At 36.4% G+C, this 27,951-nt stretch overlaps 1 protein-coding gene across 2 annotated transcripts in view; it reads right to left on the bottom strand.

Annotated features, from left to right (window-relative positions):
* The window catches only part of DLC1 (DLC1 Rho GTPase activating protein), a 213,446-nt gene that overhangs the window by 126,753 nt on the left and 58,742 nt on the right, over window positions 1-27,951 (bottom strand). For both annotated transcript variants that reach the window (XM_066316950.1, XM_066316951.1), the window contains exon 5: window positions 1,264-1,297. In XM_066316950.1, the coding sequence (XP_066173047.1) occupies window positions 1,264-1,297 (34 nt within the window). The remainder of the gene's footprint in view (window positions 1-1,263; window positions 1,298-27,951) is intronic.

Below are 27,951 nucleotides of genomic sequence, written 5' to 3'. Positions count from 1 at the left end.
TATGCATATGTACAGGTTATAAAGTTTACATCAAAAACACAGTAATTTTATATCATTACCAACACTGACAGGATAGGTAGTTTTTACACCAAAGAAGCACAGATCTTTCAGTTTTATTTGAATTAGCTGCAAATGTTATGGCCAGTTATAACCAGTTTTTTATGTTTTGACAGAATAAAGAAGATGTGGCCAAATGTGAACAACCTCAGAAAAAGAAACACCAAATTATGCTGCCTGCGGAATCTATAAACAAAAATCTTATTAAAAATGGGTGAGAGTTGGAGAATTATTTCTGAACTTCAACAGCTAAAGTAGCAACATCCTGAGCAGACAGCTCCACAGCTTTTACAGTACCAACTCTTACTGTGGATTTTTTCCTATTCCTTTTTAACCTATTCCTCTCCTTTAAGAAACAAAAGAAAAGAAACAATCTGAACCAGGGTAATGCAAGAAAACATTACCAATAAAAGTCGGAGATAAATCTGAATGCTGGGTGGCATTTGGATATTTTGAGGTGTTTTTCAAGCCATATTCAAAGTGCAGTAGCAAAATATTGATTAAAATAAAAGATAAGCAACCAACAGAGATTCTTGAGAGTAATAGTGCTAAGTGGGGTGTCACCTAGTGTTTATCACAAGAACACACCAATTTGACAGTTTCTAGCAGGAAATCAGTAACAGACTTCACACACCAATACCAAAGAACATATAGTGTTCTGAAGACACATATTGCAGACAAGAACAGAAAAACAACTTTTCAACATTCTAGAAGTACTTAGCCAAAGCAAATGTTATTATCTCCAGTGAAATACTCCAGGTAACTGAAATTCCTTGCCATATTTAAAGGTGGACAGTAAAGTTTACACCAAGTCAAAAGTAAAATTCCACTGACATGATAAAACCCATTTGCATCCCTGTTTGCTAATTGAGACATCTAATAAATCATAACACATGTTAACACCAAATAACAAGTTAGTAATTACAGGAATACTGACACGTAAGGAGCAGCTGCAATTCAGCTTTGCAGGACAGTTTCAAACATCCTTATTAATATGACACAGAAAACTGGACTGCTTTTTAGAAAGAGAAATTACTCTATCTAGGAAACAACAGATAGCCTTTACACAGACATTGGTCAGGTCTGTAATCCTATACATATGAAAGCCCACAGCTGAAGGCTGTCTTTTATCACTTAGTTAAGTAACAGGGTATTCCAAAAACAAATACAACAAGGAAATGAGAAAACGAGTAAATATTTACTCACCAGCCTTCTCCTTCTCTGAAATAACTGGCATAGCCTGAAAGAAAAAAAAAATACCACTATAAAAAATATTAGGGACTATTGGGGGATACCAGTAATATTAGGGAAACATTATAAAGTCTTGAGGAAAATTTTGTGAATGTGTAGAAATCTGGAAAAAAACTGAGGTCTCACCATATTAAGCATTCTGAAGAGAAACACACAGTTTCCATTTGACTGTCTTATAATTTGTTATGAAACTAATTGCCATTAGAAAGAGCTAGGAGAGAAGGGAGGAGATGGAGTTAATAAGATATTCCTATGATTACATTTTGAAATAATCATCCTCGAACACGTGATCACAAAATTCCACTGGGAAATTGCTTAATAATTTTGAGGGAGAAAGACAAAATCCGTGTGGCTGAAGATTAGACTGAAATGCCCAATCTTTCTCTTGTAGGCTCAAATATGTGCTGTTTTATAATATACCAGTTCCTTACTTTTTATAAAAATTTTCAGAGACAAGTAATAGAATAGTTTTTGTATTGGGTGTAATTGTTTTTGGACTTGGAAAATTGTATGAGACTTCTTTTCTTTTTTTTTGCAATGGATGCAAAATCTTTTTCATTATATGCTTTTCTTTCAGACTAATATAAAAGAACTTTTTGAGTGTATTTTCCCTAAAAAATGAGGTTATAGATTGAATAAAGACTAAAGTGAAATTTATATGTCAAAAATTTAAAAAGAATTTTAAAATGTGCAAATGGAATACAGGCAAGAAGAGCTGGATGAGAAATCAGATTGGGTAAGCAGAACTGCTACATGATTTAAGGTACCAATTTTATCTTTTTTTTCACTTATGTTAGTCTAGCCTTTATTCAGCAGATTTTCCTGCTGCAGATTCAAAGAAAAAGAAAAATTCATTTCATTTTATTTTCCTGTTAGACTCAATAAATAGTGTTTCATAGAATTTTCTGGATAAAATTTCAACAAAATTTCAACTAGAACATGTCTTAGATGCCATATATTAATATATACCTTTACTGATTCTTTCTCTTTCACCTGTACTCTGTCTAGCAAAATGTGTGTTGTTTGATTTTTACATTCAAAAATATTATACAATCAGACTAATATTATTCAAATCAAAAATAAATAGCCCCTTGCTGGAAAAAACATTTTCTTTCCATTTTACAGACCTATATTTGTTCAGAAGAAGGACCAGTAATGGAACAATATCTGAAGAAACACAGACTGAGGAAAATTAACATGCCAAAGAAACAATAAAATCACAGATTGAATGAAGGTCTTAGTTTCAAAGAAAGAAAAAAAATGTATCTTGTATGCATTTTTATAAAAAGTTGATATAATTTTGAAGATTAGTATGTATTTTTCGTCTCTTCCCCAGACTTAAGCGGTTGCACTGGCTGAGTAAGAAAATAAGAAACTAAAACTCAGATTAACTATTCACACTAGTCCAAGAAAGAAATTTGTAAAGACAGAACTTTGCATAGAGGAGAAGGTAAGAAACAAGCAAACAAACAGGAAGAAAACCAGAACCAAAAAACCACCTTGATAGCACAAGAAAAAAGAGAGAACATTAGTGTGAATCAAATGGGAGGTTCAGGATAAAAGAAGGAAAGCTGGGAACAGGTTAACATTAGACTTTAATGTTGAGTTTTGTTAAATAGAAAAGGTGTGATGGCTTCCTCTAAGAACAGCTTAGGGGACACTGAGATGGCTGAAGATGTGACAACCATGAGTGTCTGCAGTGAAACCATGAGCTGTGTCGTGGAAAAGGGATAACAGCTCCATGGGAGGGTCTAAACAGCCTCTGGAGGGTCTAAAATGCAAAGCCAAAATGAACAGCTCAGGGGAAGTGGTTACAGGACTCCAGGGGAAAATGATAATGATGAGGAGAGAAGATAATTTTCTGCTGGCTTCATGATAGACTTGAGTGCACTTTGGTTGTGTTTATAATTGCGCTGTGAGTCACTGGCATTGCCTCTAGCCTGAATGAATTCTTCCTAAAAAGCTGTCATCATCATTTGCATCAACATGTAGATTTTTGTTCATATTGGCATATCAACTTAGATATTTTTAATAATGCCACTGGTCACATCAATTTATTTCCTGAAAATATACAATATTTCTAATTGATGATCATTAAAACATGATGATTTACAATGAAATATACATTTTAGTGAATTTGTTAGATGGCAGTCTTAAAAGTTGCTAGGATTCAGTGGGTTTAACCCAGATAAAAAGCTGTAGCAGGAAATACATACAATCATCAAGCCTCAGGGCAGATGTGGAAGTCACAAAATTTCTACTTCTATGAAGTAGGATGAAGAAGCACTTAAAGTTCCTGAAAACTGAAAGGTAGAGTGAGGTAGAGTGCTTTCAAATATCTGTTTTCTTGAGTGCAGTGCTTCTGAATTAAGATGTTAGATGAGCTAAAAGTTTCATCAAAACATCCTTTTACTGCTCAAATACTGAAAGAAAGAAGCCTAATGGACATGGCATCTCTTGAAAATTTAAAATAAAGTAAACCATGAGTAAATGTTGTTGAACAAGATCTCAGACAGTCCTCCTATTGTTTAGTTTTTGTTAATATAGCTACACATGCTGCTTACATGCTGCCCAGTGGGAAAACATGATTGTTACTTATGAGAAATGCTCTCATCTTCAGTACAGTTTTGAATTCACTGGAGACCTTCCAATGAGTTCCATATGTTCCAAATGAATTGCATTCCCAGGAAGTGATTTAACATTTCTGGCAATAGAGCAATTAAACCGGATTTTCCTGCTTGACCAGATGGGTTCACTGTAACTTCACATTATTTCTCACTCTCCTCACAGAACTGAAGAACTGGACTAACAGTTTCTGTATGATCAAATCATATGTGTTTTAGAAAAAAGCAGATGCATACACTTCAAATATTTCAACAAATATCTCCCAGAGTCAGGCTCTTCTCTATTTCTAATAGAATGTGCTCTTAGCAGAACCAAGAAAGAAAAGGAAACACAAAAGGAGAGGAGAAAAGGAAAAAACTAGACCATTGCTGAATTATATTCAGCTTTTTCTTCCAAATAAGAGGGTGGGATTTTTAAATTATGAAAATCTTATTTGAAATGTTATATGAAACATCTGTGTGCATCCTTGCTGTATTGTAACTATGTGAAAATACACCGTGTGTGCAAATATGTAACATGTATGTAAAATGCTAATGAATTACAGAGTGATAGAATAGTTTGGGCTAACAGGGACATTTAGAGGTAACCCTTCTGCAATGAGCAGGGACATCTTGAACCAGATCAGGTTGCTCAGAGTACAGTCCAACCTGACCTTGAATGTTTCCAGGGATGTGGCATCTACCACCTCTCTGGGAAATCTACTCCAGTATTTCACCATCCTCATTCTAAAAAAACCCCTTCCTTATTTCTAATTTAAATCAATCCTCTTTTCAATACTATTGCCTTGCCAAAAAGTGTGTCCTCATCTTCTTATAAGCCCCCTTTAGGTACTTTAAGCCACAACGAGGTCTTCTCTTCTCCATGCTGAGCAATCCTGGCCTTTCCTAAACCTTTCCTCACAGGAGAGGTACTCCAGCCCTCTCACCATCATCATACCCCTAATCTGGGCATGTCCATGTGCTGCCTGTGCTGAGGACCACAGAGCTGGACACAGTGCTCCAGGTGGAGTCTCACCAGAGCAGGGGAGAAGAATGCAGTTCTTCCCCCTGCTGCTTTGGATGCAGCCCCGGAGAGGTTGGCTCATGTCCAGCCTCTCATCCACCAGCACTCCTAAATCCTTCTTGGCAGGACTGCTCTTGATCTGTCCATTCCCCAGCCTGTGCTCACAAACCTCAGGAGTTTCCTAGAGACCCAGTCATCAAGCTTGCCCAGGTCCCTCTGGATGGGATCCCATCCCTCCAGTGTCCTAACAGAACCACTTGGCTTGGTGTTATCTGCAGCCTTGCTGAGGGTGCACCTGATTCTACTGTCTGTGTTGTTGATGAGGACATTAAACCCTGTTGGTTCCCATATGAGCCCCTGGGGGACACCTCTGATGTCCATTGGGACATTGACCACTACCCTCTGGATGCAACCATCCAACAAACTCCTTACCCACCAAGCAGTGCAACCATCAAATCCATCCATCTGCAAGCCAAAGGCTTTACAGAAGTCCAGATAAATGATGCCTGTAGCCCTCTTCTTGTTCACTGGCATAGTCATTCTATTGTAGAAGTCAACTAGGCTGTTCAGGCTGAATTTGCCCTTGGGGAAGCTGTGTTGGACATTTTGAACACGTATTGAGCATTTTTCTTTAAAATTGCTGTTACCTTGAACATATAGATATTATTACCTAGTAATACTGGGTTAAATAGCCACTTCCTGTGAGTTTTATTGGATGTTTGGTGGAAAAGATGCCTCCCAGCAAGAAAAAGATGGTGAAAATTCTAGTAAATCAAAACGTAAAATAAAAATTTTGCGCAAACTAGAAGTTTTGTTTAACAAAAGTAAATTTTTTTCCAAGCTTTGAAGAATATTTTAGCAGGAAAGAGTATTAAGTATGAAAAGAAGTCCTCAATTTCATAGAGAAACGATTAATTTTGCCATCAGCAGTTCTTCGCTACGAAATCAGGCAATAAAAAAAAAACAAACCCTCCCCACACTCCAAATTAGATTCCTTCCATTCTAATGACAACATTCACGTATTTAATCTCTGATCTTGCATACAAAAATTAGAGCCATAGCCTTCCAGATTAGAATCAGTGCAGTCAACAGATGTGTGCAGTGTCTTGGTGGTGAAAGCAAGAAGCACCACCTACAAAGAAGATCATGTTTTGGGGGAAAGGGTGAGGGCATGCTGGGCTGCAAGACTGCCTTTATGAAAATTTGGAGCACACCCAGTCTGACCTGAACACAGCTTGGCTCTCCCTTAAGTTTAAGCAAAGCTGGATTATTTGTATACTGACTCCAAACCTGTGAAGAATACCACTATGAATAAAATTAAACTAGCTTTTGTTTTTGTTCCTTCCACTCACATAACATGAACAGCTCTATCTTGAATGACTGGTTTGCAAAGGGCTGCACTGTATGGCAAATATTTGTATAAACTGGCAAGTTACTGCAGAGGAGCATGTGTTATACTATTTCTGAAGTAACTATCCAGTTATATCTGTTGCTGTATTATCTCATAAACATATTGGAATGTCTCTATATTTCGATATTACAGAAAAGATAAAGCATCTCTATGAAAAAGTTAATAGATCGACATTTATTTATATTATTTTTATTACAGAAGATAAAATGGATTTGGCATTATGTGAATCACATTTACTGCCATCCAACTGACGATGGATACCTATGAAGTCTTTCCATTGTAATGATCTGTCAGCTTTTTCAGGTATTTGAATAGAAATGTTGGGATATTTCCTTGCTATTGATTCAATACATCTTGATTTGTAAGCATTTCTCTATAATCTTGAATAAGGAGATAATATCTTTTACACTCCAGGGTGAAGAGAAACATCCAGGACAAAGATTAACATATGGGGATTTGACTAGAAAAAGAAAATCCAGCCTTCACAAGTGATACCCAATTGCTGACCTCAAGATGTTATAAACCCTATTTTTGAAATAATTTTTATGTTATTTACTTCTTATTCCTGCAATTAAAAATCATGGGCTAAATTCTCATCCTAGTGGATGTTTCTGTTATGAAAAGTAGAGATAGTAAAAACTGTGGTTTTCACTGAAATCACTTGCTTCAAGACCAAATCCATTTCCTAATCTATAAAACTGGAAGTTTTATATTACAATAGAAGCAGAAAAGAAATCAACCTCTGAAGACTGAAAACTGAGAGAATTATACTAAAGTTATATTTATGTTTTAGAGAGTTTATATTTATGTTTTATTATGTTTAAGACCAGAGACAACTATGTAGATTGAAATATCTCTGTTGTCTTCTTTTTACTCAACTGATTAAGACAAAAATCTAAAATCCTCTAAATATGGACGATGCACTGAGCTTCTACAATGAAAGAAAGGAGGTAATATCAACACACTATACAATTATTAAGGAAGGAGAGTGAACCAAAGGACTGAGAACTCTATCCCAGTAAGCAAGAAATAGTTTGTACCTGAAAACTGAGGTCAAAAATGCTCAAACAGAAAAGAAATTTTAAGAATTATTCAGTTTATCATTAAACAGAGTAGGTTCTGTATAATCTGGAGTCTATAAATAGAATTTTATTTTGTTTTATTTAGAAGGTCAATTTTCTTAATCTGGGTAAGTAGTAATTAAAATTTAACTGGGCTATTTTACAAAAGAAAAAAACCCCATGGTCATTCAGATGGTTTGGAATTGGGAAATACTGCAGTCCATAATTTTCCTCAGTAATACACTCCCATTACACCAAAATCCTGAACAAGTATCGCTAATGGTAAATTCTGATCTTTTGAAACCAAAGCCTTTCATGCTAATGAATCAGATTAAGAGAGTAAGCAAGTAGAAAACCCTTTCAAAAATTCTAATTAATTTTAAGTTCCATCATATTTTAGTATTTGCACTGAACAGAAATCATAGCCATAATACAGGAAACACTCAATAATGATTAGTTTATCTTTCAGACTAATTTACAAAACATGTTATTAAACTTGTAGTTTTTAAAATTAAATTTTCAGTTCCCCACTTTTCTTTTTCCATCTGGATGAGGAAAGAGAAAAATAAAACCATCAATTTTCAGGACAGACTAGCTTTAGAAGGGGAATCTAGCAAGTTCTTTCTTTAATTGTGGTCTTTAATTTTACTGAAGAGTAGAGCGGAAAGCAATTAAAATCCACCCAACAATAAAGCTGCATCAAGTATCTCATTCTTAAAAAGAAATTAATGTCACATTCAGATGTGTCTGGCTAAGGTTATGACAACACTATGAATTTAATTCCAGTGGAAGTACAAAGCTGTATGCTTGCCTGCATGTGCTCTCCTCCAGACTGTTGCATTCCTCTCTACATTTACTTTGTTTTCTGCCTAGATATTTCTGTTTGCTTGAGCCTCTTTATGCCACCCTGCTCATGCACAGAGACCTCTTTTAGTTAGTGCTGGATGGTTGGCAGTTCTCCTTCCATGAGGCAATTGCCAAGAGCCTTCATTTGGGGTGGTCTGATAATTCCCTCGGTCTTCGTCATTGAGCTGGCAGAGTGTGACTCTTGTTGGAGTGGAAGCACAAAATAAAGATGCAGGATAACTGTCTTGTGCTCTGTCTGGTGTTATCACAGACTTCCCATAGGTCAGGGTAAGCTCTCAATGCTTTGAGATCTGTCAGGACCACATGAAGCTGGTTCATTCAACAGATAAGACAAAAGTCTGTCTACAGCTTATCCAGACCATTGAGTAGAGTTTGGCCATATTAAAGAATTAATTTATTTCTTTATAGGGATACGAAAGACTTCACAGCAGCATCTGGGGGTTCCTAAGCACCTCAAGAATTACTGTCACACATTTTGTGAGAAACAATTTTTTTTTTCAAATTAGGAATTATTAGACCTTAACTTCTTTATACATAAAGACTCAATTTGAAATAAAAGCAAAGGTTTAACTTATGTGTATATTTCCCAGGAGTTCATGAAATGATGAATTTGATTTCCATTTAAACTGCCCTCTCCTTTCTGGGATGGACATATAGTACCTGAAAATGGGATCAGTTAAATTTTAATTCAATGTTAAGGAACATTTAGACAGCTTTTGATAATCACAGAAATCTGCACTTCCTTCCATTCCCACAAACATATGTATCTCTTCCCTAAAAAAACATAACTTGAATGTTAACACCAAAGCTGAGATGTGACACACTCTGTCTAGAGCTGGAGCAGCCCCAAGAGTGCTCATGCTTTTCATCAATCACCCCTTGCTCTATTAAGATTCATTTACACAGAGAGCTTTTTTCCCAAGCTCACAAGTAACTTTTTTTTGGCTAATATTTATCTTATAAAACCTTTTACAATAACAAACATATCAATAAACCCAGCAACACTGGCAAAACTGAACAATTTGGGAACCAGAAGGCATGCAGCTCCATAAGGCAACAGTAAAAGATAATTAGTTTCATGTTTCGCATTAGTTTCAACATCATGTAATGTCTACAAATGTGATTTTGCCTTAAAGCCCTGGAGCCTGAGGAATGCTTCTATGTGGCTGACAGGATCCCCAGGTGATTTCAGCTTCTACTCATCCCCTTATGTATAATACATCCTTAGAACCCGTTTCATGTAAACAAAAAATTCATAGTATTGAGTGATGATAGAAACTAAAATCTGTTTAGATGATGAGTGCAAGTCACAAATCAACTGTGAACGCCTACTTGCAGAATAAAATGGAATTTGAACCCAGCAAAATTTCACCATTCCTGTCTTTCCTTAGCCACCTCAAAGAAAACAAAGGAGTTGCATGGGACCGGTGGGTTCCTCACCTTCCCAAGGCATTTGGGAGCAGAGTGGAGGTAAAAAGAGTCCTTTGCCCTTCATCCTGAGAAAAGCAAGTCACTCTAACCAATTTTGAAGGGTGCAGACATGAAAATGAGGAAGTTCACCTCGTGGTTTCAAGTGCCAGAATCTATCATAACATCAATGCTGCATCTTCATGAGCTAACTGAACAAAGCCTAGCTGTAGAAATCATCATCTATGTAAGTAAGCAATCTGATTCTCATGATCATTCTGATACTCAGCCCCACGCCAGTGGCTGATTGCTGTCTATGTTTTTGTATTCCACTAATGCTTTTCTCTTGGATTCAGATATGACTGAGGTTAGCAGCCATAACTCTGCAATAGTTTCTGGAACATTATGTATGAAGGATGGGTATTTATGCTAGTCAAAGAGACCTCACTGTGTTCAGCTTTATGTTCTGCAAAAGAAAACCAGTTGTAGAGCATTGCAGCACCTGACACCAGCTGGGAGAGCAGCAACTATTGAGATTTACTAAGACTGATCCTGTGTGAGTTTGTGGTCTTGAATCTCTGCAGATAATCCCAGCTGCAGAGCCCCTTCCCATTTTTAACTACAGCAGGCTATTACAACTGTTTGGAGTTCTCTAACTAACTAAATAAAAAAGAAAACCCCACGAAGCTACTTTTTAAAACATGGTATGTATGTTTTGGAATGAATATTGATGCTTACAGCCTCGTGGGTATTCAGTCACTGTGATATTTCTTTTGTTAGACCAGCTGGGAAAGTATCTAAAGCAGATCCTCCAGGAGGCTTTTGATCTTTATTTCAGGCATAAAAAAATTAATTCCTAAAAAAGTTACATTTCTTCTATGATGATGGAGCCTTTACTCTCTGCAGAGCCTCACAGTTCTTTGCCCAGAAAGCTGCACAGTCACAAAAAAGTGATGCTAATCGTGGGATGATAGAAACAGGAGAGGAGAACCATGCTGGACAGAAACAGTGATGGGTTTGGGAGCATCAAGGGGGTGTTTCGTTGAGGGAAAAAAGTCCATCTAACTTTGCAAGGCAGCAGGGCTGAGCATAAGAGAGTGAGTGTCAAACTAATGCATTTCAGTAAGTTACCATAAATGTGATAATTATCATATTTCTTTTTGGTTTACAAAAAGATAGAGAAACATAGATTAACATAAACCATCCTATTTTCTTTTACAGTGAGAAGAAAAACGACAAGCACTAGAAACACACAAGATGACAGCTGTTTTATCTTGGGCAGGAGGTGGAGGTAAAAAGGAGGAGAATAAAAATTAAAATATGCTACCTGGACCTCCTTTGATTATTTGTCCATATTTTTTAATCTCAGCTTGTTCATGCTTCAACATACACATGCAACTAGTATGAGCTTAAAAAATAACCAAACACCAATACTGTGACCTCACTAACTCAGTGTATTTCTAGGCCATTCAAGAGAAAAAGAGATTAAATGAAATGAGTTCTTTTGCTCCTTGCATATCTAGTCTGTAAACCTTAAAACATTTGCCAAGGTTTTGGGTGACAGAGTCAGTAGATCAAAACTACAGTTTTTGGGTAAAAAGTAGAAAATTGGCATTTAAGTTCATTCAAGAATTTCTGTTTCCTTCAATATAGTTAAGTTTCAAAAAATTTGGAAAGATATTACTTGTGTGAAAACAACCCAAAGACAGAAAAAAAGAAACAAAATCATGTAACAAGTAAACATGAGAACTTCCTTTTTCTGGAAAAGAAATGGGAAATTTGACTCCAAAAAGGGCCTGTGCACAGGATGCAAAGTAGTTTGTTTAATCCCTATATAAAAATGAAAGCTCTTAAAAATGATCCAAGCCCTTGAAAAACCTCTTTGGAAAACAAAAGATTCCTCTGCACAGCTGTTGTATGCTAGAAACCTAATTCTCTTTCCTTTTTTGAGAAAAAATAATCCAGTATAGCCATTTCTATTTTAATATCTAAACTCTGGTCAAATTGAGTATCAGATTTCCTGTGCTCAAAACCCCCAATGCCTGCCTCTTCTGGTACAGTTAATAAATCAAATAAATATATGTTTCTTCTGCGATATAATTTCCTCAGCTGGAAGTACCACTGTAAGATCACTACTCCAGGTCTGTGATATGATCAACTCCTATTACACGTCTTCAGGGGTTTTTTAACACCTTGTTAATGCCTGAGCTAACATTTCCTGGTTCACATCGACATGGAAAGACACCAGCACAGACAACACACCCATTACACATCTTCCATTTGATTCTCAGGCACTATCAGCCAAGCTGGGATTTTTGATGCCCTAAAATGCAGAAACCAAGAGAAATACATATGTGGAGTTTTGCTCATGCTGCTGACATATTTTAAAAACCTGGGAGGAAGGAAGAGTTTTGAAACTGACTGCAGGGGGCTCTGGGTTCCATTCAACACCTGAATAATCAGCTATATGTGCTGCAGGTAAAAGTTAGGATGGGCTTACTCCATGGGTAAGATGGCAGAGTAATTATCTCTTTTCTCAGAGCAAGACTACTCAGGATAGTCATGGTCTGCTACTAACACATCAATAGTAGTCTTATAATCTTTTTTCGCCACTTACAAATCTTACAAACATCTCATTTTTCTCATCCTTAAAATGCAAATAATAATGCTTTACCATTAAAAGGAATGTTTGGGGGCTTTCAAGTCCCTAAAAACGAGTTCTGCAAATATTTTGATTGTTGTGATAGACTTTTCTATGCCTCATGCATAAAAGTGTAGTATTTTGCAAGGTTAACACATAAGAAAGTTAATTAATCTTATTTTTGAACATATACACCTTTTTCTTAAAATTCCTGAGCTTTTCTATTCTAAATGATCCAGCATGTCTTGTATTTCTGTAGCTTGCATTCTGATATCAAAATGTTTTTGAAGTTCCATATTTTAGTTCAGTTGTTTATAAGAATTTGGCTGGTGGAATCAGTGAGTGTTACAGTAGACACAGCTTCATATATCATTGTGATATATAAAAATGATACTGCAATTTTTATGTTATTTAACAGGTATAATAATATTGTATTTAAAGAATGGCCACCTAGAGCTGATGAAGGATATGATTTGTCTGAAAAATCCTTATTTTATAAACTTTTTTTATGGGGCACTTCAAAGTTGGAGATGATTCCATGCTGCCATTCATTTATCTAACATAAATTCCAAACATTTTTGGTTTTCTATACATGATACATTTCGATTTCATGGGACTAATGAAATTGTTACTGATACAGAGCCCAAGACAGAGCTGTAGTAAGTGAAGCCTCAAATTGATGCAACCTGGCTCATAATCTTCCTGTCTCTGTTGTGTCCATTTCCTTTTTAAGGACACGTTTCTGTGTAGGCAAATATGGATAGGCATATACATAAGGTAAGAAAAGTCTACTCTTAAAATGCAGTATTGCTATCAAAACTTTTACTAATTGCTACATTTACTATGAAGACAGCCCTTTTAAACTTCTTCTATTCCAGAAGTTCTAAAATTGCCCTTCTTTAAGGAGTGCTTTATTTATTTTGCTCTGAATTTTATTTTTGGTTTCTGAGCAAAGAAGTATCTCATCAATGTCTGTGTTCCCACGCTATTCCCACGAAAATCTCACTCAGGCTTGCAGACAGATGCACTGCAGATCCTGAGAGCACTAAGAGGGTCCAATTCTGTGAAGTGCTGAGCATTTCCTGTATGTCCACAGGATCATGCCTTACTAGCACAGTTTCTCCCTGAATTGTTCCAACTTTCCCAAACGTTGTGTGGCACATTACAAAAAATGTACTTCACAGTTTCTAAGCTTTCAAAACTTTCCAGAGGGAAACAGCACACAAGAGTTCAAGTACACTTTTGGCTTTCTTACCAATACCAGTTCCCTGAGGAGAGTAGGAATTATTCTGGATTTTAGTTAAGGGGGACTAATACAAGTATGAAGCAATTTCTGCCAATACACTTTTTGACTGAATCTTATGTTCACACTCAACTCTTCTAAAACCAAATTTTAAAAGTCCTGACCACTGCAGAAGTGCAAAAACCTCTTAAAGGCTGCAAATCTCATTTCATCACACAAAAAGAAGAGGTGCTTTCAGAAAAGCAGTTAGTCTGCTGACTGGTGGAGCAGATTTATTACAAAATAGCTGTATTTTATATAAAAAAAAAGATTTTGTGGAAAGATTTATGTGAGTAAGATAAGTATAAAATTTTGTATCCACCATTCTTAATCCCTAGTTTTGCATATAAATTTAAATTACAGGCTGACTGCAGGAAGGGTAGATATCTCTTTTTAAAAAAAAAAAAAAAAAAAAAAGATTTCTTTCTTGTGTCTTGGCAGAAAAGCAAGCAGAAAAATGGCTCAGTGAAAATAAACTGACCAACCAACCAACAAAACAACAACACTGTACCAGTTCTTGTGTGAGTGCCTGTTTTTCATTGGAAAGAATGGGAAAATGCAATACCCTTGACCACCCATGTACTTTTGACTCCAAACTCAGTGTTTGCAACCTGAACTCAGTTCAGGAAGAAATGGGTTGTGTGTATGCAGCAAGTTGCAAAACTTGCTGTGCCTCTCAAAACAGCAGTATAAAATGAAAGTTTTATTTATATTTGCCTGGTTTTATGTGGTGATAGCCGTGATAAGCTAACACACAGATAAACTGGAGCAAGATTTTTCAGTCTGCCTTTTTAATACCTATTTCTCCATTATTTTGTATTTCTAGTCTAGTCAAAATTTGCACCACTCTAATAACTTTTCATAGTCAAATCCTACTCCCTAATCTCTGGGTTTAACATGATTTAGAAAAGAGAGGAACTTCCAGATATGAAGACCCAACAGACTAGGGACTATTTAGAGAAACTGAACGTATTCTAACCAGTGAGACTAAAAGAAATCTACAAAGTGTAAGAATTTCCTGTGAAGACATCAAAGAAATGCATAAATTCAAGCCCGAAAATCCAAAAGACATGGTGGCTCAAAGTATACAGTTGCTGCAGATGTGACAGACTGTCTTAAATTATTTTCCACAGACATCAAGAAAACAAATAATGGCAGCAGAAGGAGATGGAGTTGCCATAAATAGTAAAAATTTTCCGTGGGTTTCCAAGAGGTTTGAGGAAAACTCAGTTTATGTTTATGAGAATGTGGCAGTATTTACAAGTGTACATACCTTCAAAGCTACATTTGAACAGGACTAAACAATCCAAACTTTCCACTTAGTAAACACCACAAGAAATACCACATATTTTAACATTTGCTCTCTTGACTGGTATGAGTGGTATGAAACCTGAATATTCCTGACAGAGCAGCCCTGAAATCCTGGCAGTGGAAACACTGAGTTCTGGAGAAGTCATAAGTGGTTGGTATATACATAGAAACAACCCTGGCATACAAACAAATACATTGCAGCAACTTTCCTGATATTTATTTTCTCTTAAGCTGAAAATTCCATAGTTAAATTATTAGGAAGTTGAGACTAAAGAAAATGTGTCACAAAAGATTGATTTAGTATTTCATTACTTGAGGGGCACTTCAGGATAACCTCTATCTTCAACAGCTCTGTTCTCTCATGTGAAGCTATAGAAAAGCTGCTGTAGCTACAGATTTTTGACTTCCATTAAAAATCAAAATCTTCTGAAAGCAGTTAGACACTGTTCAGACCATCACTGATTAGAAAGTACTGAAAGTGCTGGAAATTATTACTTTTTGTTATTCTTGTTTCTTTTGAAAGTTTACATACTCGTGTATTGTAAAATTTAAAGGATTTCAACAATGTAGTTAGCTTTTCTCCTTTCCTTTCCTTTCCTTTCCTTTCCTTTCCTTTCCTTTCCTTTCCTTTCCTTTCCTTTCCTTTCCTTTCCTTTCCTTTCCTTTCCTTTCCTTTCCTTTCCTTTCCTTTCCTTTCCTTTCCTTTCCTTTCCTTTCCTTTCCTTTTCCTTTCCTTTCCTTTCCTTTCCTTTCCTTTCCTTTCCTTTCCTTTCCTTTCCTTTCCTTTCCTTTCCTTTCCTTTCCCCGTTCTTTTTCCCTTTCCTTTTCCCTTTTCCCTTTCCCCGTTCTTTTTCCCTTTCCTTTTCCCTTTTCCCTTTCCCCTTTCTTTTTCCCTTTCCTTTTCCTTTTCTTCTTTTTTTTTTCTTTTCTCTCATGAAAATTGAATGAAACAAAGTAGAAGAGTGCAGCTAATCTGACCTCTATGTCTTATAGCCAGTTGTATACCATGCTTTTTAAAGAAGTAGCCTTCAAGAGTCTAAAACATTCAGGAGAGATTAAGGTCGCAGGACAAAAGTATTTGGCAGCAAATTAATTTAATGAATTTATTTAAATAAGCCAGATAGAAAAAAGAAAGAAAATTTTGTTTGGGACATTATGATGAAGGGAAAGAAAAATAAATCAGTATTTCAGCTAGTTGTGTCTAGTGAGTCCCCCTGTAGATTTTTTTAATAATGTGATTGGATGCTAAACAGAAGAGAAGAGAGTCTTCATACCCTCCCCAGGCTTCTCTGGTGTGTATCCTATTTCTATTTGTGATGAATACTTCAGAGAAAAGTATAGCCAGCCTTTTGTCCTTTGAAAACCCCTGACTAACCAGGGATAATGATTCTGTTCCAATGCCTAGAGGTGAAGAAATAAAATGTGAGCTTTTATTTTCGTTATTTTCCTGAAAAACTAAAGTAAGGAAGTTGCTGATGAACTAATTAATGAATAAATCTCAATGTTTTTCATAACCTGAGGAAGAAATTACTGTGGATGGGAATTGTTGGAATGAGAGACTTCTGAAATCATGTCACATCTTTCCAAAGACATGGATCCAACTTGTTTCCTAGGAAGTAATCTAATTTGCTCTAAAGACTTGAGATGATTCCAATCTGCAACTGTCTCTTGTAAATGCTGTGACAATTAACTGTTCTTTTGCCATCAGTGTAATACAAGGTTGAACTTTTAATTGCATTCTGTAGCAAATGACTCAATCTTCTTACAACTTTCCTGGCAAGACTTAAAAGCCAGTCACTCTCAGATATCTTTCCCACATTCCTACATTCACTTATCAAACCACTTGCTATACTTTGGGCTGATTCCCAAGTGCTTGCCAGGAATGAAAGATATGATATACTATAAAAGCGTTTACTTCTGAAGTGACAAAATTGACCGCAATTCCATCTGTGAGTATTTATTTAATTTGAATTACCGGTGGATAAATGAACTTTTCCAGGAGTTATCACTGATTGTGATCCCATGTAAAACCCTGAACACACATCTACCACAGTAATTCTGATAATTAAACTTAAGAGAAATCAGTGGGAAGCCTTCCTTTACTTTGGCAAGCACTGAATCTCTTCCCAGATCACTGAAGACTATCTTCCCGTATCTTTTCTGACTTCAAATGCTAAAGAAATTGATGTTTCTTTGGTCAATTCAATCTCTCTTTCATCAGAGGCTTTATTTGCCCTGTCAGTTTTACAAGCTGCTACCGAAATAAAATTTGAGAACCAATTTTGGTGCCTGGGAACCAACTGAATGTATCTCACCAAAGAAGGGTCATGACATCCCTGTGTCACCTTGTACCTCATGTGAGAAGGAAGCAAACTGTTGAGCCAACTCATGTTCAGGAGGACTTCTGCCACCTAAGTCACAAAAATCCAACAAGAAAATATCCATTTCCTATTGCCAGCTACAGAAAGGAGTTGTAAAACAATTAATTAGCCTTTATAGTGGTTAGTTAGAGGAACCAGGTTAAAAGCAATCTTGAACCTCTTTTTAAAATGCCTAGTAACATAATACAGCTTCTGATCCCAAAATTACCCGAAAGGAGGCTGTAGAAAGGTGGGGATCAGCCTCTTCTCCCAAATAACAGGCAATGGGATGGGAGGAAATGGTCTCAAGTTGCACCAAGGGAGGTTTAGACTGAATATAAGGAAAAAATATCCACACTGAAAGTATGGTGAAGCATTGGAACAGGATGCTCAGGGAAGCAGTGGAGTTATCACTCCTGTAGGTGTTCAAAAAACATATAGCTATAGTGTTTGGGGACATGGTGTAGTGGGGGAAATTGAAGCTTAGATGATCAGCCTTCAAGATTCTATTATTCTGCTTGAAAGTAATTTTCTCCAAGTAATTTAGGCTTGATCTTATTACATGGAATTATTTTCTATGTGTTACACAAACTTGGGTGTGGACAACTTACCTATTACCTATAAATGAAATTGCCAAAATCTTTTAAAATTACTTTAGTCCAAAATAAAACAGGCAGTAGAGCAGGAATCCTACAATGAAATGTCTCTCTCATTTGGGTGAATTCCTCCTGCAGGTGAGGAACACAGCTCTCTAGCACAATGGGATCAGTGTGGTTTTAATTAACAGCTGATGGGGCCAAAACTCGGGAGAATCACAGGCAGAATTGGTAAAACTTTTCCTCAGGTACTGCCTTTTAGTGGAAGGACAGCTGCACTATTTGGGAAAATCTTATTTAGCTGAGAGAAAGAGTCAGCTCGAGTATCTAGACAGAGCAGATGTGTTGAAGAAGTGGAAATAAAATGCTTGGTAAACACCAGAGCTCCCAGTGCTGGACATTATAGATGACCTGCACCAATGCTTGCAAGAGTGGGAACTTCATACAGGCACACACACAGCCCATGGGACAAAACCAGAGTAACAGTGTAATTACTACTTTGATTCTTGCTATTAGAATTCCGTGAAAACAGTAAGGAAAGATTTAATAACTCACACAACTTCTGTGGGAAGTTCAGATAACCACACGGACCTCATCAGGAATTAGGAAAGGATTTCCCATGCATTTTGTGGAAGTTGCATATTCCACATGGATTCACACGAGATGGTGATTTACCAGTGGGAAGAACTGAGTCAATTTCTCATTTTGAAAGGTGATATTGATAGTGTTTTTGGGGTAAAATTTGCTAAGTACTATTAGTTAATCTTACTGTAAGATCACCAGACAGGAAGAAATGCAAAATTGTGGCTTTTTTTCAAGTAAATCTTAAAGCCAATCTGCTAGAAGATGACAATAATGTGTGGAAGAAGATAAAGATATAATTTATTCATGTACATTAATGAAAAAAATCCTCTCTTTATTAGCTATGAGAGAGAATCTTTAAAAAGCCTCTTCAAACTGGGAAAAATTATGTGCAGACATTTTTTCTTTTTTATAAATTCCTCAATCCATCCTGTAGCAATAAAAATAGTCTTGCATTTAAACTTTTTATATAATTCTTCATAAATATTTCTCATCATAGCTTCATACCATATATGTTCCCAAATGATGATTTTACATATGTTTATGCCATTTTCATAGCTTTAAATACATTCATTGTATTTTCTGTCTAAAGTTGTTTTGTTTTTTGCTTGTAGAGTAGTCAACACCTACCAATTTCAGATAAAAATTATCTATCATTATATTCATACTTCAACTCCCACAGTCCAAATCCATACCTTCATTGCTGTTGTTTTATTCCCTTCTTCTGATCTGAACTCTGACAGAGACTGTGACCAAGCTTATTTCTCTCTTTCTCACAGAATTCCTTCTTTCCTGGATCAAAAACATGCTCATAGGTGCCTTGTTCACTGGCTTATTTTGTCAAATACAGTCATTGCATCTAGCAATTATTTCCCCAAAGACTTATAAGTGTCTCTTTCCATGTCAAATGCTGCCCCTAGCCCACTGTTAGCTGAGGACAAGATAATGAGAGGGTGTTTTCAAAATGTTTTACTCATTAAAAATTCTGTGATTTTTTTTGTCTGTCTCTTGGTGTGAACTGCCTCACCTTGGTATTTAGACTGAAATCTTCTTGAAAGAGGACTGCCACTGAAACTAAACACCATATTTGCAGCAATTGAAAAAATAAGAATAATGGTGATATCGGTAGCCTGATAATATTTTTGCTTTAGTTCTCATCAAGTTTAGACATGATTACACTTCACAAACCTATTTTAAGCAGTGACAACATTATTTGTGCTATTGAAGCACTGAAAAGCCACAGACTTGGACCACAACCTCATTGAGCAAGATCCTGTACAAACAGGGCAGAAGAATTGCCCATGCACCAGAAGGAATGTAACCAGCATAAAACAACAATCCTCATGCAGACCCACGTGGGAGTACAAGGAAAACGATCATTTGTGTCATATAAATAAATTCCAATTATTCTGGGAACACTGAGATCTTGACTGATATCAAAGGTTTTCAGATACCCCAGCAAAAGAGTACAGTACTGAAAGCATTTGGAACAGGCAATGAGACAGATTTGTAGATGGATGTGGGCATGATCCTCATGAGGAAAAGTGTGAAGGATTCCAGCCTCCTGTGTTTTGGCTTTTCTCACACTTGTGAATCTCACCCTCTAAGGATTTTTCTGAAGCATCTAGGCTCTCATAATCCTGAACATTACAAAATATGAAATATTTTTGATCTAGAATATTTTGGTGGGGTTTTTTTCCTCATTAACTGTTTTATCTTTTAATTTTTTGTGAAACACGAACTGTTGTTCCCTTTTCCTCCTTTCCACTTTCCTTTTAAAGAGGAACATCCATTTCCAAAATATTCAGCCCCTTCAGCTCACTGCTGCTCCAGGGTTCAATATGCCCTTATGCCTATTTTTTCTTTTTCTGCTTTCATATTTAAAAGGATTATGAGAAACACTGACAATCCTGCAGCTTTTCAAGAACTTTTTAATGCAACTTATGTTCTTCATGGACTATACTGAACTGCTTTCATCTTGCAGGAACTAGATATTTTCTAAAGTTCTATCACTGTCATAAAGATTATACTTGCAAAAATTTGTGAACTGTCCAAATATATAATACAGCTTATAAAAACATGCATTAAAGATTTTACTATATCATCAATGGCATCATTGCTACATTAAGCAGTATTCTTTAGTAGCTGCTACTGGATGTCTTGTTGAAGACCACAAGACTGAAGCATGTGTTTTGTCAGTGAATTTGTTGCCAGATTAGAGTGTGAGATGCCAGTTGTTTCTCTTGATGCCACTCTTTCACAGGATTATGCAGCAATGTAACATACTCATTATAATACAGTTACTGAAGGTAATACTAATAGTCAAACAGGGACAAAATGATTTAAAACTTAACAAAAAATGATTTAAAACTTCAACTGTGTACGTATGTGCTTACATCAGTGTCAATCAATGACAAAACACAGAACCCAAAGCACACAAGGCATGTTAACAGGAAGGAATCTTTTGCCCGTGTTGTGATTAACCCCACCTACGCCGTTTGCGAGAGACGGAGGAAGTTTAGAATTAGAAAACACGTGTGTTACAGAAGGATGGGAGCCCAAAAAAAGCATTCTTACAGGCAGGCGCCGATGAAACCCTGCCTTGGAATTCGTGTATCCCCAGCTTTCACTCCAGCCCACGGGCAGCCTGGGCAGGAGCAGCAGGAGATCTGCTCCAGCTCACGTTCTGCAGGACCCTGCAGCAGAGCCACTGATGACCCCCAGTGATTAAGGGTCAACAAACTTTAGCCTGGAGCAACTGTTCTATGAACTTTGGCACATTCTGAGTTGGCTCCTGCTGGTTTGTTGCCTTTGGCCCTTATCTTGAAGTTTAGCAAGGATTGTGAAATTCTGAATAAAGTTACGAGACGTATCGGTTCTGTCTCAGTGACTCAAGGTCTTGCTCTTCAAATGTTCTTGGTCTTCAAAATTCCTTTGGCAAATAATCTCATCTATCAGCTAAGCATTTTCCAATAGGTGTGTCAAAGGACTCATCAGAAACAAAAAATAAAAAAAGGGAGAAAAAAATCAAAATTCTGTGTAAATATATTAAAAAGGGGGTATAAATATTCAAGCCTAGGAAACACTATCAGAGATTCTCTGTGGTAGCACTTTGGAAAAACTCTCTGCATTCTATGTATGCACAAACTTCAGCCCATGAATAAAAAAAACTGTGTTGAATTCAGTACTGTGTGTTGTGTTCAGATGGATGAAGGGAATAACTACTTCAGAAAAGTGCAAATATCTCTGGGACATGAAGGAAAAAGAGGAAAAGAGCAACATACTTTTGGAAGTACTTATAAGCCTAATCCCATTGACCCCCAAACATTTATATTGCTTACAGAAGAGAAATTTTAACATAAAGTTAACTAGACTTCTGAAAATTATGTTATGCTTTCAAGGCAGAACTTAGGTTCCTGAATGAAATTATAAATTCTTGCTTATTAAAAGTGCAAGGAAGGGAACATATAAATCCCCAAACCCCTTTATTTCTTGGCAGTATTTTACATTATTTGACAATCACATGTCTTCCTGAAGTACAGAATGGCTTCTAGGTAGATAGGTTCTCTGAATAAGAAAAAAAAAAAAAAAGAAAAAAAAAAAGAAAAAAAAAGAAAAAACCAAAAAAAGTCTCTTTTCCTTATATGGAATCCATATGCTCTGATTTTTCCCTGTAATTTCTGTATTTCCAAGACATTATCCACAGGATGCATTAAACTATGTGAGAAACCTGTATAAGATTTTTTTCCTTTCCTAAGAATACAGACGTTTAAAATACCCTGAAATCCCTAAGCATGTTGAAACATCACTCAGTGCTGACGACAGCAAGGCTAGATTTTCCTGAATTGCTTTTGTATTGGCAAAGTAGGAAAAGAAGAATTAGACAAATTGCATATGACTGTGTAACAAACCTCCAGAATAAACAAACACACTTCTGTTCAAATGGTCTGAAAGCTGGATATGAAATTAGCTCTATCACTTTCTCTCATGTTGTTTGCTATCTGCCTTAAAACTTATCATCCATTGGAATCTGCAGATATTGAATTGTTGAATACCAAAGAATTCAGAATTTTAAATATTAAGCATTTTAAATAATAGATATTTTAATTTTAAAATATTGCTATATGAAAGTTCCATCAGGCTTCCAAGGACACCTATCTCAGTCAATGTTTTGAAACTCATCACATTTAAAAGGAACTGTATATTTAATCCCATATAATCTTGCATTTATTCATTGACACTTGTAAACTGTGTTCACATTCCCAGGGCTATAGCACTGCAGTTAAAATATGCTGGACTAAGAGTGATGGCTTTGTAAAGAAAGTGCATTTTGAAGGATCACACACTACTGAGTGATTAATTCCATCATCTACTCCTCTCCCTTCCATGAAATTAAACCCTACCTGAGTTTAACATTGCAGTCTAAAGACTCAACAGCCTGTGATTCCTCACTAGATGTCTCCCATGTGCAGTTTTTTGCCACTTATCAAACCACTGTGGGGGAATAAGCTTCCTAGTCCAGTGCCTTTCACATACAGACAATATTGTCTTCTCAGAGTGGGAATCCAAAACTTCAGTATAACTTTGGAAGGTCAAAGGATCTCCCATCTTTCCATCTCAAACAGTATCCTGCTTTGCTTTCTGTATTCTTCATGGTAATACTTTACTATTATTTTCTATGTAATATGTGCAGTATTATTTAAAATACAGTAATCATATTTCACCATTTATTGGGTGTTAGGATACAGGGAGTATCAAGTACCATTACAGGTTGTTTGGATTTTACTTCTCTTTTAAAACAAGGATAGTACAAAAATGCCATAAAGACAGCTCAGTAGGAGAAGGTAAATAAACTTTCAGAGCACAAACTGTGTGTTAGGGAACAAAACCAGACTAAATACTTTCCTAATCTCTATGTAATATAGAAAGGTTCTTCAGTTAGTGTGCAGAAAATAAAAAAAAAGTGGCAACACACTGGAATGTACAGTTTCTATTTATAGAAAGCCCCGCTAACTAGAAGCCCATGACATTCAATTAACAATTTACAACACCTTCATTGTATAGTGCAGGGCAGAAAGTGGAAGGTTGTTTCATTTCTGTATTTCCAGACGCGTGTCATTTCCAACCCCATATTTAATAGTGTGTAACTGCCTGAAGGGGAGAGATCAGAATGTGTGGCATGTCTCACTGAGAGGAATTTTGTGCATTAAAAAACCCCAAACCATGCTCTTTCAACTATTAAACGTAGAGCTAACCAAATTCCTTGCTTCCACCCTGGCTTTGAAGTCAAGAAAAAAGAAAAAAAATAAAAAAAAAGAAGAAGAAAGAAAAAAGAAAAAAAAAAGAAAAAAGAAAAAAAGAAAAAAAGAAAAAAGGAAAAAAAAAAGGAAAAAAAGGAAAAAAGAAAGAAGGAAAAAAGAAAAAAGGGAAAAAAAACCAAAAGAAGCAAGCAAAGCAAGCAAGAAGTGAGAAAGTGAGACACGGAAGAGAGAGAGAGAGAGAGATGAAGGAAGAAGAGCTCAGGAGGAAGAAAATTCCTTACAAGAGAGGTATATGTAAGGGACAAAAAGAAAAGGTTTTCCATGATGTCACTCACAGCATGTCTGTGTCTGGAAAAGTACTTGAAAAGGCAGACACCGATTTATTCCATTTCAGTAATGCAAACTATTCATGCCACGTTTTCAAACCATGTTCCAGAAGTAAAGAGTACTGTGTACAAGGCATAAAAGAAGATAATTATTTTTTTGCTGCCAACAAACTGATTTGACCAAGCTGATACTTTATGAATTGTCATTTCCTCTTCACTTTTCAGAATCCATTTTTTTTTTCCCCAATTTACTCCTGGTTTACAATCTGTTCCCTCCCCCCATTCTGCTTCTTGCTTTTTTCCTCTTTCATCTCTCACTCCTTTAAAGAAGCTGATGCAAGGTCTTTCCTTCTTTCTTTATGTGTGTGCTTCTACTTTCCTGTGCTCTCCATCTACTGGCAGAAAGATTAAACTGTTGTCACTGTTTTTCTGTCTTCATTCCCTCATTCTGTGTGCCTTTATTTGTCTTGGACTCACGCCTGAAATTCTTTCTTAGATAAAACACAGGAAATTCTCACCAAAAGACATATTTACATATTACATTGTTTCTTTCCCCTTTAATACAGCTTTTCTTTCTGGGGGTTTTGCATATTCTCTCTTCGGCTAAGCACACATTATTCCCCACCCCCTCTCCTCCCCCCAAATCACACTTAAAATAACCATAACTGCAAGCAGAGACATGAATTTTTGGAGTCTGAATTCAATACTAGCAAGACTGACAGCATAAACAATCATCAGTGATGTACTTGTCCCCCAGGGGCACTGGTCTTCAGTCCATGGCTGGGAAAACATCAAACACCTATCTGCACTAAGTGCCAATATTCCACCTTGCTCAAGTCACAGGTAGACTTGTTGTCCAGCTGTATATTAGAAGGGAAGAAATTCAGATGCTTACAAAAATGAGCAAGACTGTAGCTGCACAGTCTTGTGATTTTATTCCAGGGATCTTTTTGGGAGTGATCTGGGGAAAGACAGCCATGAAATATGCAGGAGGAAAACTACTTTGGAGCAGGGTGGGTACAATTTGGTGTAAGTACCTGTAGTGACTTTAGGCAAGGTGCAGAGCCAGTAAAAGGCAGAAAATGCAAAGAAAATTGAAGGAATATGGGAGAAAATGAAAATAGAAAGAAGAAAGAGAAGAAAGAAAGAAGAAAGAAACAAAAGAAAAAGAAAAGAAAGAAGAAATAGGAAAAAAGTTAATTTAATGATTCAGGAGCATAGTTAAGCTGAAGTAAATAATCATTTTACAATAATTCTGATCTTTCCTGTTTTTATATACGCAATTATGCCAAAAGGGATTTAAATTTCATAACATCTCAACATGGGCCAAAATCCTATCAAGGATCAAACTTTTGGATATGAATAACAGAGGATTACTTAATAGTTTTACAGTAACACTATAATAAACAGAACAACTCCTATCTTGTCAAGTCAATTATTTTGATATTTGTTTAAATGGTCACTAATATTTGTTATCACTTTGGAAATTAGCACAGCAGATACTCAAGGCAGTAGGTTTTTCAGCAACTTTTTGGCAGCTCAGATATGATTCCTGCAATCATTGTGTATCTCACCTGCTTTACATGGCAGTTCTGCATGGGACACCTGAGTAGTTTGAACTCTCTCCTTGAATCACACAAAGGAGGAGACAAAAAGCAACTGCACCCCTAAACCTGAGCATTATCTTACAAATGAACTCCTGAAAGGACATTATTTTTCCCATCTTCAAAGTGCTCTCATCTTTCTGTTCTCCTGAATTGCTGAGGGACAAGGTGAAGGCTCTCAGTCACAAGATGGTATTCAATCCGTGCTATTTAGTGTGGCTGCTGCTCTCCCAGGGATCTAAGTCCTTGGAGACTCACAGAGTCTGATAGAGGTCAAAAGGATTTCTTCATAGAGCTATCCAAAACTAAAACCAAAGGTGTCTCTGGCAAAGGAGTTACAAGTTAATGACCAATTCAGCAATTCTAACAACAGTTCGTCCCAGCTGAAAGTCTTGTGCAGCACTGTTGGACCATATAAAGCTGCAGCCTTTTGTCACCTATTGGTCTGCTGGCAAAAAGTTCAAGTTTTTTCATGGCTTTACAGCCCCTTACCCCAGTTCCCACTAAATCTGTAGCCCAGCTTTCTGCAGCAAGTCTCCAGATTCTCTTGCTTTCCATCCCTTCATACTGTCTGGGAAGGGGACCTACCAACCCTTTCTGACAGCCTCCTCTGGGTGATTTTGAAGGTATCTTGAGTTATTACTGAACAGGATGGAAACAGCCACAAATGTATAAATACTTCTTTTTCTATGGTGTCCATTAAAGGCTTTCACACAGAACACTTTTTTCTCATTTCAGCACAGATCTTCCATGCTGATTTACCTCATTAAAATCCTTATGCTGGTTAATCCCCCATCATATCCTCCAATTATTTCCTTTCAAAGAGGTAGAATTCTAAAAATGGTGAGACGTATAGATGTAATAACTGATGAAATACATCTCAGTACAATTTTAACAGGAAATTTCAGATTCCTTCTTTTCAACAGTTTCCCAGAAATGTTTGGCATTTATTACTTGCTGTGAAAGGCTCTATCAGGCATGAAACAGAGAAGTTATGTGTAAGTACGAGAACTTAAGTTGACATAAAAATCAGTGCAAGAGAAGCAGCTTCCATGTAAAAGAGAAATAGCCCATGTACAAATTCCATGTAGAGCTGTCAGTGGTGCAGGGCATGTCTGTGGCTGTGTGGGATCCATCCAAACTACTTTCCTCTCCCCAGACCTGCAGTAGACTAAAGGATGTGTACAAAACCATGGAAATACCAATGACAAACTATGATTCTTGAGTAAAATGCAAATCCTGCATTAGGACTTCATTGCATGGCTGACAGTAAGCCTGTGATGATAATGTACACCATCTGTTGTTTGGATGGGTTATAAACTTTTTCTCAGACAAATGCCTAAGCACATTTTGAGATCAAATTGCTTTTAAATTCCAAAATATTAGTATTCTTTTCACAGATTTAGTACTTTAAAAAGAGTGTCCCGTGTTTTAAAGAAGTAGTGATTACTTGCTGTGTAATCAACCTCACCTTTCTAATCACCATCTCCTGCAGTGATCATTTTTGCAAATGTTGGCTAATACTAAAAAATAATGCAATTCCATACAGATGTATACACCACTGCATTGCAGCAATTTAAACAACAACAAAAAATCATTAGTAAAAATTTTCAGTGCTTAGTGGATTTTGTCTTTCTTCAAAGATATAAATTCTTAATGCCACTGACATTAAGATGCAATTTACATGTGTTGCAGAAATTTAGCCTTCTAATTGAAAAGGATTTAAGAATTCTTCTCATCTTTCCACATGCATGCAACAAGAATGCCATCTCACTGGCATTCTTGTTGCATGCATGTGGAAAGATGAGAAAAATTCTCCATCTCAGGACTGAAATTCTTCAATGCAGAAATGCACCATGTACATTACATACTGACAGAAAATTTGCAAAGTATTTTTAAAAAAACCTTAGTGATATAAATGTCGTGTAAGGCTTTTCTTGGCAGGTGCTGAAAAAAGAGGTTAAATTTCATACTGAAATATAGTTAAACATATTTAAGCAACTTCAGGAAAAAAGGGAAACTTGGTGGGGATTCAACTCAATCCATATGGAAGAGCACAGACGACAGACTTGAACTAAACTTGTCAGGCATTAAAACTGGACAACAAATGGGAACATTACATGTAGTGTCTGGCATTCAGAACATACTGTCATGGAAAGCAAACTCTCAAAGATTTAGACTTGACCAGCTTCATATCAGAGTTGCTTAACCAAAAATAAAAAATGCTGCTATCCTGACATTCTATCAAACCTACCATGTCTAGAGAAACTGAGCCTTCTACTGTTGATTTCACAAGAGGGGAAGATT

The sequence above is a fragment of the Sylvia atricapilla genome, chromosome 4 (assembly GCF_009819655.1).
Source record: "Sylvia atricapilla isolate bSylAtr1 chromosome 4, bSylAtr1.pri, whole genome shotgun sequence".
In the NCBI taxonomy this organism is placed as follows: domain Eukaryota; kingdom Metazoa; phylum Chordata; class Aves; order Passeriformes; family Sylviidae; genus Sylvia; species Sylvia atricapilla.
Note: the sequence above shows the minus strand (reverse complement) of the source record. Positions and strands in the feature narration are given on the sequence as shown.